The following is a 13721-nucleotide window of genomic DNA, read 5'->3' as shown; positions in this document are numbered from 1 at the left end:
CCCCCTGAAACTCGTGGCTTCTTGAATGAGCGCCGCGGGTTTTTCCAAACTTCTCCTTTCAGCCGGTTTAATGTACATGCACGAGGTCTGTGAGAGGTTCACTGTAGGATATGAAGACACTGCGAGGAGGAAAAGTACCACAGTGCAGGTTGACTTCTTCCCTCTGATCCGCGTCACGGCCCCTCTACCCGAAAAACAACCTTCCACAAACAAACAACCTGTAAAAACACATGAGACGCGTAAACCACCCACGCCGGGTTTGCTTGATGCTTCTGCAGCTTATTTTGGAGCATACATGTCAGTTTGTGCTCCGGTCTGCCTTGAACCTGCCCAGCTCCCCCATGGCTCCTTGTTCCCCCGCTCCTCCTCTAAATCACCGCGGCGAGGACGGGTCCACTTCCCCGCTGTGGATCCCTCCTCAAGCTTCGCACGAGCGGGTTAGTAATTATATTTGCTCAAACAGAGGTCAAATATTATCCGTGGCCGTGCGTCGGGGGGTTATAACTGTCCTTCCTACGAGGGAGAATCTGAGGAGCGTGTGTGTCTGTTCTAAGTATATTCCACCAGGCCTGAAATAACTGTGAAGAGCCCACAGACCTGGAGAGCTTGTTTACAACGTCAACATTTGCTTCCACTTTTCAAATTAGATTTCGGTGGAGCCGTCGGTCTGAGCCAGATTTATGGGAGCGAAAGAGGTTTTCCCTCTTTTGGTTTTAATCTTGTTTTCCCTACATGTGTTTCTTCACTGTGATGATTTGGACCAAAAGCAGAATACAAGACGACTAGACGCCTGCGCATCCTAATACAATCCAAAATATGACCCATCTTTCCCAATTTCCCACCCTCTTGTTATTAGAAACACCTTTTAATCCAATAATCAGCTTCATAAAGGCAGCGTTTATAGCTCTGGTTTTGTGTTAGATTGCCCGAATGTATGTAAGAGATAAAGGTTATCAGCTTTTGTTTGGTGTTGTCGACTCTTAAAACCAGTTTTTAGTCTCATCCTGGGCTCTACCAGAATAGATCCCTGAGGAACTCCTGTGGTTAATCCAAGGAGCTCAGTTTGTCTGCTCACATTGCTATATAGTGAGACGTTTTGATGCCTCTAACAGATTACATCTTCGCGTCCAATGCTGGTAAGAAATCCCGGAAAACATAAGGAACTGTACAATAAAAGCAGACTGGACAGATGTTAATGTTGCCCTGCGTCCAGATTAATGGACTGTACACAGTGTATAAGCAGCAGGGGCCTGCAGACGTTGCCAGTGTGGATGTTTCTCCCGGGGTGTAATGTTCAGAACAGCTGGCTCGTAAAGGCCCGGAGGATGCAGCCGCCCGAGCTAACAGGAAGGAAGCTTTACTCTGCCCAGTGGCTTCCTGTTTTCAGACACACAGGTCAAATTAAAGGAAACAGGCTGAACTCAGATTAACTCCCAATTTAGTCACGGCGCTGCAGACAGATGGATGTAGATACTGGATCATTTTTAGTTGCCGCAACACTGAAGTCTTCATTTATTAGATAGAGAAGACTGGTTGAACATAGTCGACAATCTGCTTAATAGTGATCAACACATGATGAGGCGTTCAATAACTCTCACTAAATTAACTTGCAGGCATCAATCAAGCCTGATCTGAAGTAATTATGGCCCAAAAGCATCAATGAAGAGCTAACATGCGCCATCTAGTGGTGGGAATAAAGAGCACCAGCCTTCTGCCCCCCGCCTCCCATGGCCAAAGGTTTGTGGACAATGATTCATATTCTTATTGTAGAAAATGCAATACAAAAGGACAGGATTGGTAAAAGTCTTATTTTGATCCATATGAAGAAGAAAATCCTTTTAATTAGGTGTCTAGTACTAGTACATTGTTATTCTTTTATCTAATATTCGTTCACATTACATTTGATTAATTCAGCATTCGTTTGATTTTACAGACATTTTCATCATTACTGACAAAATAAAACAACAAAAAGTGAATAAGGCAGTAAAAGCAGTGATAAGACGCTCAGCTTCAAGTAGGTAGTCATAGAAACATTATAGTAACTCCAGTGTGGCTATTAAAGTGTGAAGTGTAAAGTGTTTCCTCTTTCTTCACATGGCGACTTCTCTAACAGGCTCCAGTTGAATTCTGTCCTCCATCCGGGCCTGGGCGGGCTCCTTTCTGTCCTCCGGAGGCTCTTTCACCTTTGTGTCTTTGAGGATCTGCGAGACGAGCTGCTGGTAAAACCACTCCAGGTCCTGCGGGTCCTCGGGCCAGACCAGGTACTCTCTCCTCTTGACGAAGGCTCGGACGGCGTCGCACTTCATCAGCTGGTAGTGAGCCACCTTCATGCAACGGTGCAGGAACACAAAGGGAAGCACAGCAGAAGTTTTAGACATTGTTTACTTCATGGTTGAAAGCATCCCATTTCCTCAGTTAACCTTCCTGTTCCTGTTTCAGCTCGTAATTTCCTCCTATTTCCCAGAACTCTGCCCCGAAACTGACTGTGAAGCTGCTTTAATGAGACAATAAAGGAAGTATTTGCTTCCGAAAAGTCAAATACCTGAGACTCACCTTCCCTACCACCAACATGATCAGGATGTTCTTCAGCTCCTCCAGCATGCGGCCCTGCGCCAACGTGAACGCTTCCAGGCACCAGCCGTCTGCAAGAAGGTCAGTTATTGATTATTTTGATGTGGCAAAGAGTTTAAAATGTCAAAGGTGTTAACTTTTGGACCCGACGGTAAGTATCTGGTTTGTACCTTTGAGGAACTCCTTGGAGACAACGCACACGGTTCTCCTGCTGCCCCACACGGCGTCTCTGATGTTGGAGAGGTAATCCTCGCCGGGCAGGAAGTCTCTAGCCTCGAAACAACAGCGGAGGAGGTTCTTCTCTGAAAACTGGTTGTCCAGCTTCTCCAGCAAAGCGTCCTCCACCCACCTGTAGTTGTTATCGCTGAAGCACAGGTAGGCGTCGTACTGCGCGTCGTCTGCAGGGGGCGGCGGCTTTGCGCCCTCGATAACCCTGCCGACTATCTTCTTGTAAATGATGAAGATCTGCCCACGGAGACGGGCGTAGACGATTCCACCAACCATGGCGAGGAGGACGAGGACGGTGGACAAAACGAAGAAGGCGAATTTCAGCTCTTGGACCATCTTTTCGTCGTCTTCCTCACAAGGCTGCATCATACTGGTGTAATCCAGCAGGGGGACGTTTTGGAGATTGGCGGGAAACTCGCATCTGAACTCTTCGACGGGACTCAAGAAGGTGACATTGGTGGTGTTCATCCACGTCAGGAAACTCTCCAGGTTGCAATCGCAGTAGAACCGATTCCTCGCCAGGTCGACGAAGAGGAGAGAGCGAAAGGCGGCGGGGTCGGGAGACGCCAGGAAGTTTTGGGCTAGTTTGAGATTTTTCAGGCTGTCGGGGAAGATGTCTGACTGTAGGTAGGTTAAGGCGTTAGAGGAGAGATCCAGCTCCACCATGGAGGTCAGACCCCAGAAGATCCCCGGTGGGAGTGCGGCGAGATTATTGTGGGTTAAATTTAGACCGATTAAATTGTCAAGGTGATCAAACAGGTTGAGACACATCCCCTGCGACCAGATCACCTGCATGAAACTATCGTGAAGATCCAGCACTTGCAAACTATTCCCTGGTGGGATTGAAACGCCGGGACTCACCGTGCACCACTTGACAAAATTGCCACCGTAGAAGAAATTCTTGAGGCGGCTGAATTGAGTTAGAATGACATAAATGTCCTCCAAGTTGGTCAATCTGTTGTCCTCCATGTCCAGATAGATGCTGTGGCTGCCCAAGGTCACGATCCCACCCAGCGATCTGTAATTCAACTTGTTGTCATTCAGCGAGAGCAAATCCAAGTTGGGCAGATACGCAGGAGAGCCCAGGTCTCGTAGCGAGTTTCCCGTCAGATACAGTCCTCTTAGTTTGGGAAGGCCGCCGAACGCTCCGTATCCCAACACTCCGATGTGGTTATTAGACAAATCTAACACCCTCAGCTCTGCCAGATTGGTGAAAGTCTCAGAATAGACTTCCCCCAGAAGGTTAGACGACAGGTTGAGCAGTAGTAAATGTTCTTGAAGACCACTGAAGGCGTCTTTATGAATCTCATTGATCTTATTTTGGGAAATGTCTATTTGCGTTACGTCTCTCAGGGAACTGAAGACGCCCTTCTGCAAAGAGAATATAAAGTTCCTGGACAGATCGAACACGTCAACTGTGCTGTTAGTTAGGCCTTCAAATGTGTTGTGGTCTGGATCAGCGAGATTATTAAATGAGAAGCCTTTGCCGATGATGCCAGAGATCATAAGACGTTTGATCGGCGTCCCGTCAATCGCCTTGAAAAAAAGTCTTATTGCGTTCGCGTTTAACCCGTTGCTGGATAACTCCAAGATGTTAAAGGACATCGATCTGAAAGGGTTTCCACATTTTTCCCAGTCAAAATCGGGACTAGACATTGAAGCGTATAAGTGGTTAGAGTTCAAATTCATCAGTGTGAAGAATTTCCCCCTGAAACCAGACAGATCCTCCTCACATAAGCTTTTAATCGGATTCAACTTCAAGTTTAGTACAGTCAACTTCTTCAGGTTGACAAAGAACTGACCAGGTTGGAGTCTCTCGATTTTGTTCCCGAAGAGATCAAGAGTTTCTAAGGACCAAAGTGGCTGCAGGTATCTTTCTCTCAGGAAGGACTCTGTCAAACTGCAGTAGCCAATGTGGAGAGTTTGTAAATTCCACAGTCCAACAAATGTGTTCAGCTCCAACTGAAGGCCCACATTGCCCTCCAGGACCAACCGGGTCAGCTTTCTCTGCTTGCGGAATGCATTGTTCCTTATTACCAGAGGCACACGCTGCATTCCCAGATCCAAATTCTGCAGGTCCTCGTAATTAACTAGGGAGGTGCTGTTGATCTCGCTGATGTAGTTCAGCTCCAGGAAGAGTTGGGTGATGTAGGGAGGAAGAGCAGGAATCCAGGCGTGGCCATATGAGGCACAATTAGCTGCGAGGCCGTGTAAAATGCAGGACTGGTCGCCCCTGGTGACCTGCACGTTCGTTTAAAGCAGATAAGTCAGAATTCACTGCACAACTATTCATGACGTTCATGCTGGAATGATCTGAATGACAGCACATGCATCCTTACCTGCAGGCCTGCACAGATGAAAGCCAAATGAAGCGCCAGCATCCTCATACTCGTTATTGATGTTCCTGGAAGAGAATCCATAATGAGAAAACCCCTGCTGTGTAACTCCGACTCTCACCGTCAGCATTTACAAACTCCAGGAAGGAGAAAAATAAGAATCTGTGTCAGTCCGCTTGTTTGCATTGGCAGGTTCATAGTTCGCTCATGTGGCTTTGTTGTCACAGCTCAGTGCACACAACCATTCATACCCAATCTAACGGCTGATAATAAATGTCCATTCTAACAATCGACACGTTTAACTTGAGCTAATAGACACTACCGTTGATGTCTGTTGGCTGTTTATACACTTATTATTATTATTGTTATTGTTATTATTATTATTTTTGTTATTATTATTATTATTATTATATGTTAACATTCTACTATTGCAACGATTTTATACTATTATCATTATTATTATTATTATTATTATTATTATTATCTTTTATTATCGCTGATGTAAAAGTGTGAAATGATAAAATTCAAACCTTATTTTCCTTGTTGTTGTTATAGCTGTAAAACCAGATCCAGCCATTAGGGGGCGGTGCTGCACAGTGTTTCTCAATATCGTGTCACACATTTTTCAACTTTTCTCTTAATCTCAGTCGCGTCTCTCTATTCTCATTATATTTCCATACAGATTGTTCGCTTTCTGTGACATACATGATTCATACTAACATGGCATGGTCTCTAAATGATCTCCTGGCTGTAGTTGACGCCTCGTAAAACCTGCGTTGCTCAAAGTGAACAAACGGCCAGAATACGAGATTTACAGTGCCGATTGCACATCGAAGTGTTAAAACAGATGAATCCAGTCTTGAAAAGGTGAAATATTCTACACACATGATATTCCACTAAACGGCGTGTTTGTAGGCAGATCTAAGTAGGCAGTGGGCGCCGCCTCTTTCTAGCTCAAAAGGGACGCTATCTTACCTGAGCTAGAGATTCTTCTTCTTCTCCACGGCTGGAAAAACACACGAAGCTTGAGCGAGTTAGTAAACAGTCACTTCCTGTCTACAGACCTGGCTGCTGCTCTCACTGACCATCATCTGCTCCTCTGTAAACCATCGACACTCTGATTCTCTGACTGACTGATTTCACTCATGAATGTTGCAATTTCCCAAAGTGGCAAGACTAACCTTCCTCTTTTCTCTCTCTCTCTCTTTCTATGTTACTGCGGTGGATCCTACATGACATCAACCACATTATGGTATTTTTACTTTTATTTTCATTTATGTGCATTGTTCAATTTACTGAACAGACCTTTGTTGTGACCTTTAAAACATCCTTAAAAAACTTTATCCTATAAACTTCGACATTCAGGAATGACGTGTGGGATTTAAGAATACTTTACACACCACAGTATTTTTATTAAAAAAAAAAGAAAATCCAAAATATCATCAACATATGGTGGAACAGAACTGAAGAGGCCAGTTTAGGGTTAAAGATGATGAGCTAATGTGCTTCAACGTTGTTTTAAAGCAGTTAGTGGGTTTTGTCCTCGACCTTCACATTCTGTTTGGTTTGGATCTATTTAGTTAGTGATTAATGGATTTATATTAGATAATGATTCACTCTGATGGGAGGAGTAAGCAAAATCAGGAATATACTATACCATGCTATACTATACTATAGTGTGACTGTGGGCATCATGAAGGTGTGTGAGGTCTCATGTCACGGTCAGAAAATCGTGATTGATTCAAGTCTAACTGTCACTTTTCCACCACAAGAGGGCGCAATCCACCTGTTTGTGTGCTCCATAATTGAATAGTTCTTAGCTTTAATAGCAGTTAAAGCAGTACAAACCTTCATAAACCAAAGATCCTTGTCAATCATTTACATTTCAGGTGCTGTTTGTGAGTTTGAATGGCGGATCTGAATACAAAACCACAAGAACTCTGCATCATTAAAGCTGTAGATTCTGACGTCAACTCCCAGGTCGCAATGGCCACAATGTTCCCGTCATACTCCTTATTGGCACAGTTTTGCTGGGTCATTAAACCTCCCCAGAACGGGGCAGGTTCGCTCCCCGTGTTGGCTGTGAGCTGTCAGTCCCATGTTTTCACTCACGTTTGGGCCTTTAGGTGTCTGTGTGCGGCTGCTTCTCCTCTAGATCGTGCGCCTCTCCGGGGGTCTCCGGCTTCCCTCTGCTGCGGAGGAAGCGACTCAACAGATAAACCAGCACCAAGATTACGACCACGACGCACAGGATGATCGCCGCCAGAGCCCCTGGGCTCACCTGCGACGGCTGCGTCGTCGGCACAGGAGGTGGCACAGGAGGTGGCACCGTGTGTTTAGAGACCATCCTCGGTGTGGTGCCGGCACCGGACCCCTCCTCGTCCTTTACGCACGTGTCCTCCTCTAGTGTGTAACCAGGGAAGCATAAACACACAAAGCTCCCGAATGTGTTCTTACAGTCTTGATCGCACCCGATCATTTGGCACTCGTCCATGTCCACGCACACCATGCTGTCCTCCCTCTCATCCAGGATGTAGCCATCCGGACAGTAGCACTGGTACTCGTCGTTGGGGTCGCACTCCGCGACGCATTCCTCGCGCCCGCAGTGCAGTTTGCACTTCTCCGGTGTCTCCGGTATCGCGATGTATCCTTCGAAGCAGGCGCACTTGTAGCTGCCGGGCGTGTTGTCGCACAGGTGCTCACACGGGGCGGACACGCACTCGTTCACGTCGACGCACAGGTCGCCGCTCTGCGCGTATCCATCCTCACAGACGCACTGGAAGTCGCCGACGGTGTTGACGCACTTGTGGTTCTCCTGCGGACACTGTCGTTCCTCCATGCACTCGTCGAAGTCCACGCACGACCTCCCGTCCCCCGCCAGCTGAAAGCCGTGGTCACAGATACACGCTAGGGAGCCGTCGTCTCTCCGGGAGCAGGTGAACTGGCACCGCAGGGACGCGCACGGATCGTCTCCGTCTGCCCCGCAGGTGATGTTATTTGCAGGGTTGACAGCTTTCCCTGGCGGGCAGAAGCAGGAGGGGCCGTGCCGGGGATCCTCCGCGCATTGGTGCTCACACCCTCCTTCTTCTATCTCGCACGTCCACGGCGCTGGGTGCCACTGCTCGGAGGAACAGATGGATTTATTCCCTGATGGCGTGAAGGTGGCGATGCTGCCAGGGGGCGGAGACGCCACATCCTCGCCTCTGAAGCCGTACGGGATGATGTAGGTGACGGACTCGCCCCCTGCGGCTCTCAGGCGGCTGCACGGATTCTGGAAGTTGTACTCACAGAGGAACCCGTCGGTCTGCGCGTCACACGGCTCCTGGATCCACTTGAAGTCGTTATCTTTGGAAAGTGACACACACTTTGGAGAGGCGCAGCTGGCGTCAAACGTCGATGCCCAGTTATAGAAATCGGACTCGGTGTCTTTGGTTACCCACTGGAAGCCTCTCAGCTCCACGGTGGGGTCCGGACAGGCGCTCGGCAGACGCAAACCGATCCAGTACCGCCCCGCAAGGTTTTCCAACAAGATCAGCAGGCTGTCATGAGCCACAGACGACCGCACCGTCATCAAGTGTCCGTTAAGTTCTCTGCATTGGTTCAGCGCGGTTGCGAAGTTGCCTCGATGTTGCAGCACCGCGAAGCACTGGTTCCCGATGCAGTATCCGTTATTCGGCTCTATGCCGCCGGCTCCCACGGCCAGCACAGCCAGCGCGATGCTGATCAATCCCGTTACATCCTTCATTTTCAAAAAACAACAAAACCGGTTTCCGTCTCACTTCTGGCCTCCGTTCTCGTGTTGTTGTTTGACTGTTGAAGTGTTTATGCGGCAGGCAGCTCGCATTTATAAGCCCCCGACTCCATGTTCACGCCGCGGCGGAGGAAGGAAGTCTGTCCGCTCTCCAAAACTTTCTCTTCGGCGGCGCGCGCCCCTGACCCAATTACCCAATTATAGTTCTTTTTTTTACGCACGCAACGACGTAACCACGCATACGTCCCGGCGCGTCTACAGCCCCCTCCTCATGTCCTGGAGCCCCTCCCCTCCCCCTGTGTGAGGAACAACTCTACACTGCACAAAATGCTCCATCTTCATCTTTGCGGAGTTATTCTGTCTTAAAATCGCGTTTTACGTAAGCGAACAGTTGGTTCACGTCATTCCTGTTTACACAAAAGTTGTTATTTGCATCCAGAAACTTGTCTGGAGCGAGACAGAGCACTTTACTACAGTGAACAAAGTCACATTTGACTGAGGAAAAGTGTTGGAACGTGTCCATTTGCTTGTTGGATGGGAGAGTTCACTTTATTTTTTGCAGTGTAATGTACTTGTTCATGTGTGTGAGTGTGTGTGTGTGTGTGTGAGTGTGTGTGTGTGTGTGTGTTGCTGTTGCATATGGAGAACAAGAACATGGGGGATGGAGAGTGAGATAGAATAGCAGCTTAAGCCAAGAGGACATGTTGTTTCAATACCTCTACAAAACACTATAGCTTTGACCCCTGAGGTCATCGTGAGATTTCTTAGATTACTTTAAAGGCCAAATTCTTATTCTGCCAAAGACACAAAGCACAAATTGTGAGACAGGAAAACTTTTATTTATCAGTCTTGAGTGTTATACAGTATTTTTACGACAAAAAAAATCAAAAGTTGCAGCAAGTGAAAGCTTCCATTCCTCCGTCAGGTGGGAATCATGACTTTGCTGGTGTGTTTTCCACGTATCAGTGTTTGTTACGTAACGTCACCGTAGCAGCACAGATTTACATTCACGTTTTGTTGATCCTAAAGCCGGCAGCACAGCGTTTGCAGGCTTATACAGTTCTACAGTTCTACAGTATCTCGGCAACATTCAGCTTTACAGGAGTGTCAGTCAGTGTGGCACCATCAGTGCGTTTGTACTTGTGTGTGTGTGTGTATATTACAAATAACCTCCATATATATACATCGACCCACTTTGCATTCATCTGGGATACATTTTCACAAACCTATTGAGAAAAGAGTCACATTTTAGTGTTAAGACGTAACCAGAATGACTTCATTCTTACTGAGATTTACTCCAAATTGGACCTAAACTTGCTTAAAGAGCATTATTCTGCCCAGCCTTCTTCCTTTTAGTACCCTTACCGGGAGTCTTTCTATAGAAGCAACATCGTATTTGTTATATATTATTATTCTAATCATTGGTATGGAGGTAATAAGCACACATGAGAAGGAAACACCAGCAAATAAAGCAAACAAACCCGATTCCGGTTAACATTCAGTGCTTTTTTTCCTTTAAATATCTATATTTAATTCATCTTAAACCGTTGGAGCCTCTAAGAGCAACAGAAGTGAATAACATCAACTCACATAGGAGTTTCTCTCTGGATACCATACATGTGATATTTTTGAGGAAAGAAGCAGTGCAAGGTGTGCAGGCCTGTGTGTGTGTACGTCGTCATGACAACCGCAACGATTAAAGTTTCTGACAGTCACTTTTGCTCTGTTTGTCGAAGGAGAATCTCTTGTAGTTCTCTGTGGTCACTTGTTGCAAATAGAAAATGTCCATTTCTCTCTTTAAGTTGGTGAGTTCGAAGCTGCGACAACGCCTGAGAGCGTATCGGACCAGGAGAACCATCAGCACCAGGCACAGCGTGAGGAAGACTGTGATGCCCAGCATGCTGCCCGCCTTCACGTAGGACGGGACCGCATCAAGCTGGACCTTGGCCGCAGGAGGGCTTGTGCGGGACGGGGACGGGGACGGGGACGGGGGCGTGGATCCTGACCCATTTTCCTCGTCTACTGCTTCACATTCGTGCTCCTTCCTCAGTTTGAATCCTTTATCGCACAAACACTTGTAGCTGCCGAATGAATTCACACACTGGTGTTCACACGTCTGGTCTTCGTCACACTCGTCTATGTCCGTGCAGATGTTCGTATTGTTCCTCATGTCCATTATGTAACCTGGGGGACAGGTGCAGAAGGACTTGCCTGGGATGCAGGAGACCAGGCAGTCTTGCTCGGTGCAGTTCAGCTCACACTTGGTTTGGTCTTTCTCAGACACCTTGAAACCTTTGCGACACAGACACCCATACACCCCGTCCGATTTCTCGCAAAGCATGTGCTCACAGTCGCTGCAGATGGAGACGTCCACACACTCTCCGTCCTCCTCCAAGAAGCCTATTGCGCAGTGACACTCGAACTCACCTGGAGTGTTCTTACACACCTCGTTCTTTACGGTGCAAGGCTCCTGTTCCACACACTCGTCCACGTCCAAACACCGTTCCTGGTCCTGAGCCAGCCGGTAGCCCTTCCTGCACACGCACATGTCGGGACTTCCCTGCACACGGACGTCCCGATTGCACCCATGCTCACATTTGGCGCAGGGGTCTTTGGTGCAGGTGATGTTGTTGGGATGCAGACTTTGACCCTCAGGGCATAAGCACACAGGCTGATCCTGCACCTCACAGGAGTGCTCGCAGCCCCCATCACTCAACCCACACTGCCAGGGAGCCTTTGACCAGCCCCTGAAACAGATCAACCTCGAGTCTGGATATTCAGCTCTTTGATCTTTCTTTGTTGCGATTGTTCCTGGAGGCAAACTCACCAAGCTCTCCCCATGGGTGCCCATAGGGGTGGTGTATGTAACCTGCGCGCCCCCTGAACCGACCTGGATGCGACTGCAGGGCTCCTCGATCTCGTACTGGCACAAAAAGCCTTCTGATCTGGCAAGGCACGACTCCTGCCGCAAAGTCAGATTGAGCTCAGCGCACTTGACGGAACAGTTGGCGATGGCGGAACTCAAGTGGGACAAAAGCTCGGGACAGCGGCCATCCGGCAACCGCTGCCCGAGCCAGAACCTCCCGGTGAGGCCGTTCAGTAACCGCGTCACCATCTCCGGCTCTTCTTCGGGCAATTGTTGCGTCATTAACTTTCCGCCGCGGTCTTTGCAGAACTTCTCCGCTCCGGAGAAATCAACGGAATCCGGGATGAACGCGAAGCAGCGGGTCCCGGCGCAGTGTTCCCGCTGACACAGGACGCGGCTCAGCCCGGAGAGGAAAAGCGCACACGTGAAGAATGCGTGTGTGTGTGTCGTAACGGTCATGTTGCCACGGAGATAAAAGCTTCTGTCGGTGAATCTGAGCGCTCTGAGGTCTGTCGAGGTTGTGGAACCTGAACATAGAAGCCATTTATAAGAGTCCTGCTGAGGGGCTTTTGTGTTGGAGCAGCCGAGGAAGGAAGTTCCGTCCTGGCCCGAAGCCCCGGTCTGATTGCGCAACTCCTACGCTGTTCAGACGCGTTATCTCAAAGAGACGAGCCCCATCAACATACACACGCACACGCACACGCACACGCACACGCACAGTGAAGGATGGACAAAACAATCCAAGAATGCGCTCTTACAAGTGACACATATTCTGTCAAATTTAAGATTGCTGGAAATTAAAGCCTCAAAATTCATGGGAACACATTAATAATAGCCACTTTTTGTTTTAGTCAAGATATCTGTTTTTTCTATTCTTCATTAAGATTCAATATTTTCCACGATACAAAAGAGAGCAAATCTATCAAGTACAGCAGTGACAATGACAGAGATTTAGAGCTGGAATTGATTATGTGTTGTTATGATTCTTCAGCTGTTCAAACTGTTTTGTTAAAGTAACTCTTTATGGGTGTGGACTTAAAGAAACATTAGTTTGACTTATGTGATTAAATTTAGTAAAGAGAATAACAAAACGTTACTCCCAACATATTTTAAATTTCTCTCTCTCTCTCTGTAGTGCTCTCTCTCTGGGGTTCCACTGGGGTCAATATTGGGACCACATTTGTTTTGTGTTTTTCTAATATAGAATACAGTTTTATGATATTAAGAAAAACACATCAGTGACAATGCAGATTTTGTTGTAATCGATGTTTAGGTAAATTCTTAACTTTTTCAAAGCTATCCCTCAGTTTCGTTGATGTAATTTTACAATGCAGGTCTTAGTTCTTTAATGTAGAATATTAACCCTATATGTGATTTGTACTTCTACTTCTGAAAAGGAACAGCTTATTTAGCTGTCAGGTATAATATTATAATATTAGTAATTGATTAAATTTTGTTTGATTTTTAATGGCGCAGTCCTAAGAAAGGAATTCCTTTCCTGGACACATGACTCAGTGCTCTGGGAAATTGGAAGCAGGACGGACTTCCGTCAACTTCCACAATTATAGCACCTGAGTAAGACACACAATTGTTTGACTTCTTGTCATTCTAATTTTAAATTGATAATCATTCACAAACTTCCATTGCTTGGGTGAGGCTAGTTCACTACACTTTCCCCTGGGAGGGAAAGTGACTGGAGCTGAAAGAGGAAGTAGGAACAGGCTGGACTCACACTTCTTCCAGGGAACGCAGAACAAGACGTGACAAACCTCTCATCTCCGAGCTGCTTTGATGTCGTGTACGTTAAGTATGATGTCAAGGAATGTGATCACGTCCCACCCTCACCCACACACTGTGACTCACTGGATGTGAGGTGGAGGTTACAGCATGTTTCACAACAGAAAGACAATTAAAGTATGAATAATAGTGACAGATACACTTGAGTCACTAATTATGCAGAGGGGGAAAG

General features: G+C 47.1%; 2 protein-coding genes across 2 annotated transcripts; both read right to left on the bottom strand.

Annotated features, from left to right (window-relative positions):
* Positions 1-1443: 1443 nt before the first annotated feature.
* LOC143016507 (toll-like receptor 5) lies at positions 1444-12357 on the bottom strand. Its single transcript, XM_076170873.1, has 6 exons — positions 10597-12357; positions 6111-6173; positions 5139-5203; positions 2742-5040; positions 2554-2642; positions 1444-2324 (listed from the first exon to the last, which is right to left on the bottom strand). The coding sequence occupies exons 1-6, from the start codon at positions 12209-12211 to the stop codon at positions 2091-2093; spliced, it is 4365 nt and encodes a 1454-aa protein (XP_076026988.1). The 5' UTR covers positions 12212-12357; the 3' UTR covers positions 1444-2090.
* Positions 6524-9067, bottom strand: thbd (thrombomodulin). Its single transcript, XM_076170833.1, has one exon. The coding sequence runs from the start codon at positions 8878-8880 to the stop codon at positions 7258-7260; it is 1623 nt and encodes a 540-aa protein (XP_076026948.1). The 5' UTR covers positions 8881-9067; the 3' UTR covers positions 6524-7257.
* Positions 12358-13721: the final 1364 nt, after the last annotated feature.

This window comes from Genypterus blacodes, unplaced genomic scaffold (assembly GCF_046128005.1).
Source record: "Genypterus blacodes isolate CSIRO-AG114 ecotype Tasmania unplaced genomic scaffold, CSIRO-AGI_Gbla_v1 ptg000233l_1, whole genome shotgun sequence".
In the NCBI taxonomy this organism is placed as follows: domain Eukaryota; kingdom Metazoa; phylum Chordata; class Actinopteri; order Ophidiiformes; family Ophidiidae; genus Genypterus; species Genypterus blacodes.
This window is presented reverse-complemented; position numbering and strand designations above follow the sequence as displayed.

Coding starts and splice junctions, on each gene's coding strand:
- thbd (XM_076170833.1), bottom strand. CDS start 8,880: ATGAAGGATGTAACGGGATTGATCAGCATCGCGCTGGCTGTGCTGGCC.
- LOC143016507 (XM_076170873.1), bottom strand. CDS start 12,211: ATGACCGTTACGACACACACACACGCATTCTTCACGTGTGCGCTTTTC. Junction 5,041..5,138: donor TCATCTGTGCAGGCCTGCAG/GTAAGGATGCAT, acceptor ACGAACGTGCAG/GTCACCAGGGGCGACCAGTC. Junction 2,643..2,741: donor CTCCAAGGAGTTCCTCAAAG/GTACAAACCAGA, acceptor ACCTTCTTGCAG/ACGGCTGGTGCCTGGAAGCG.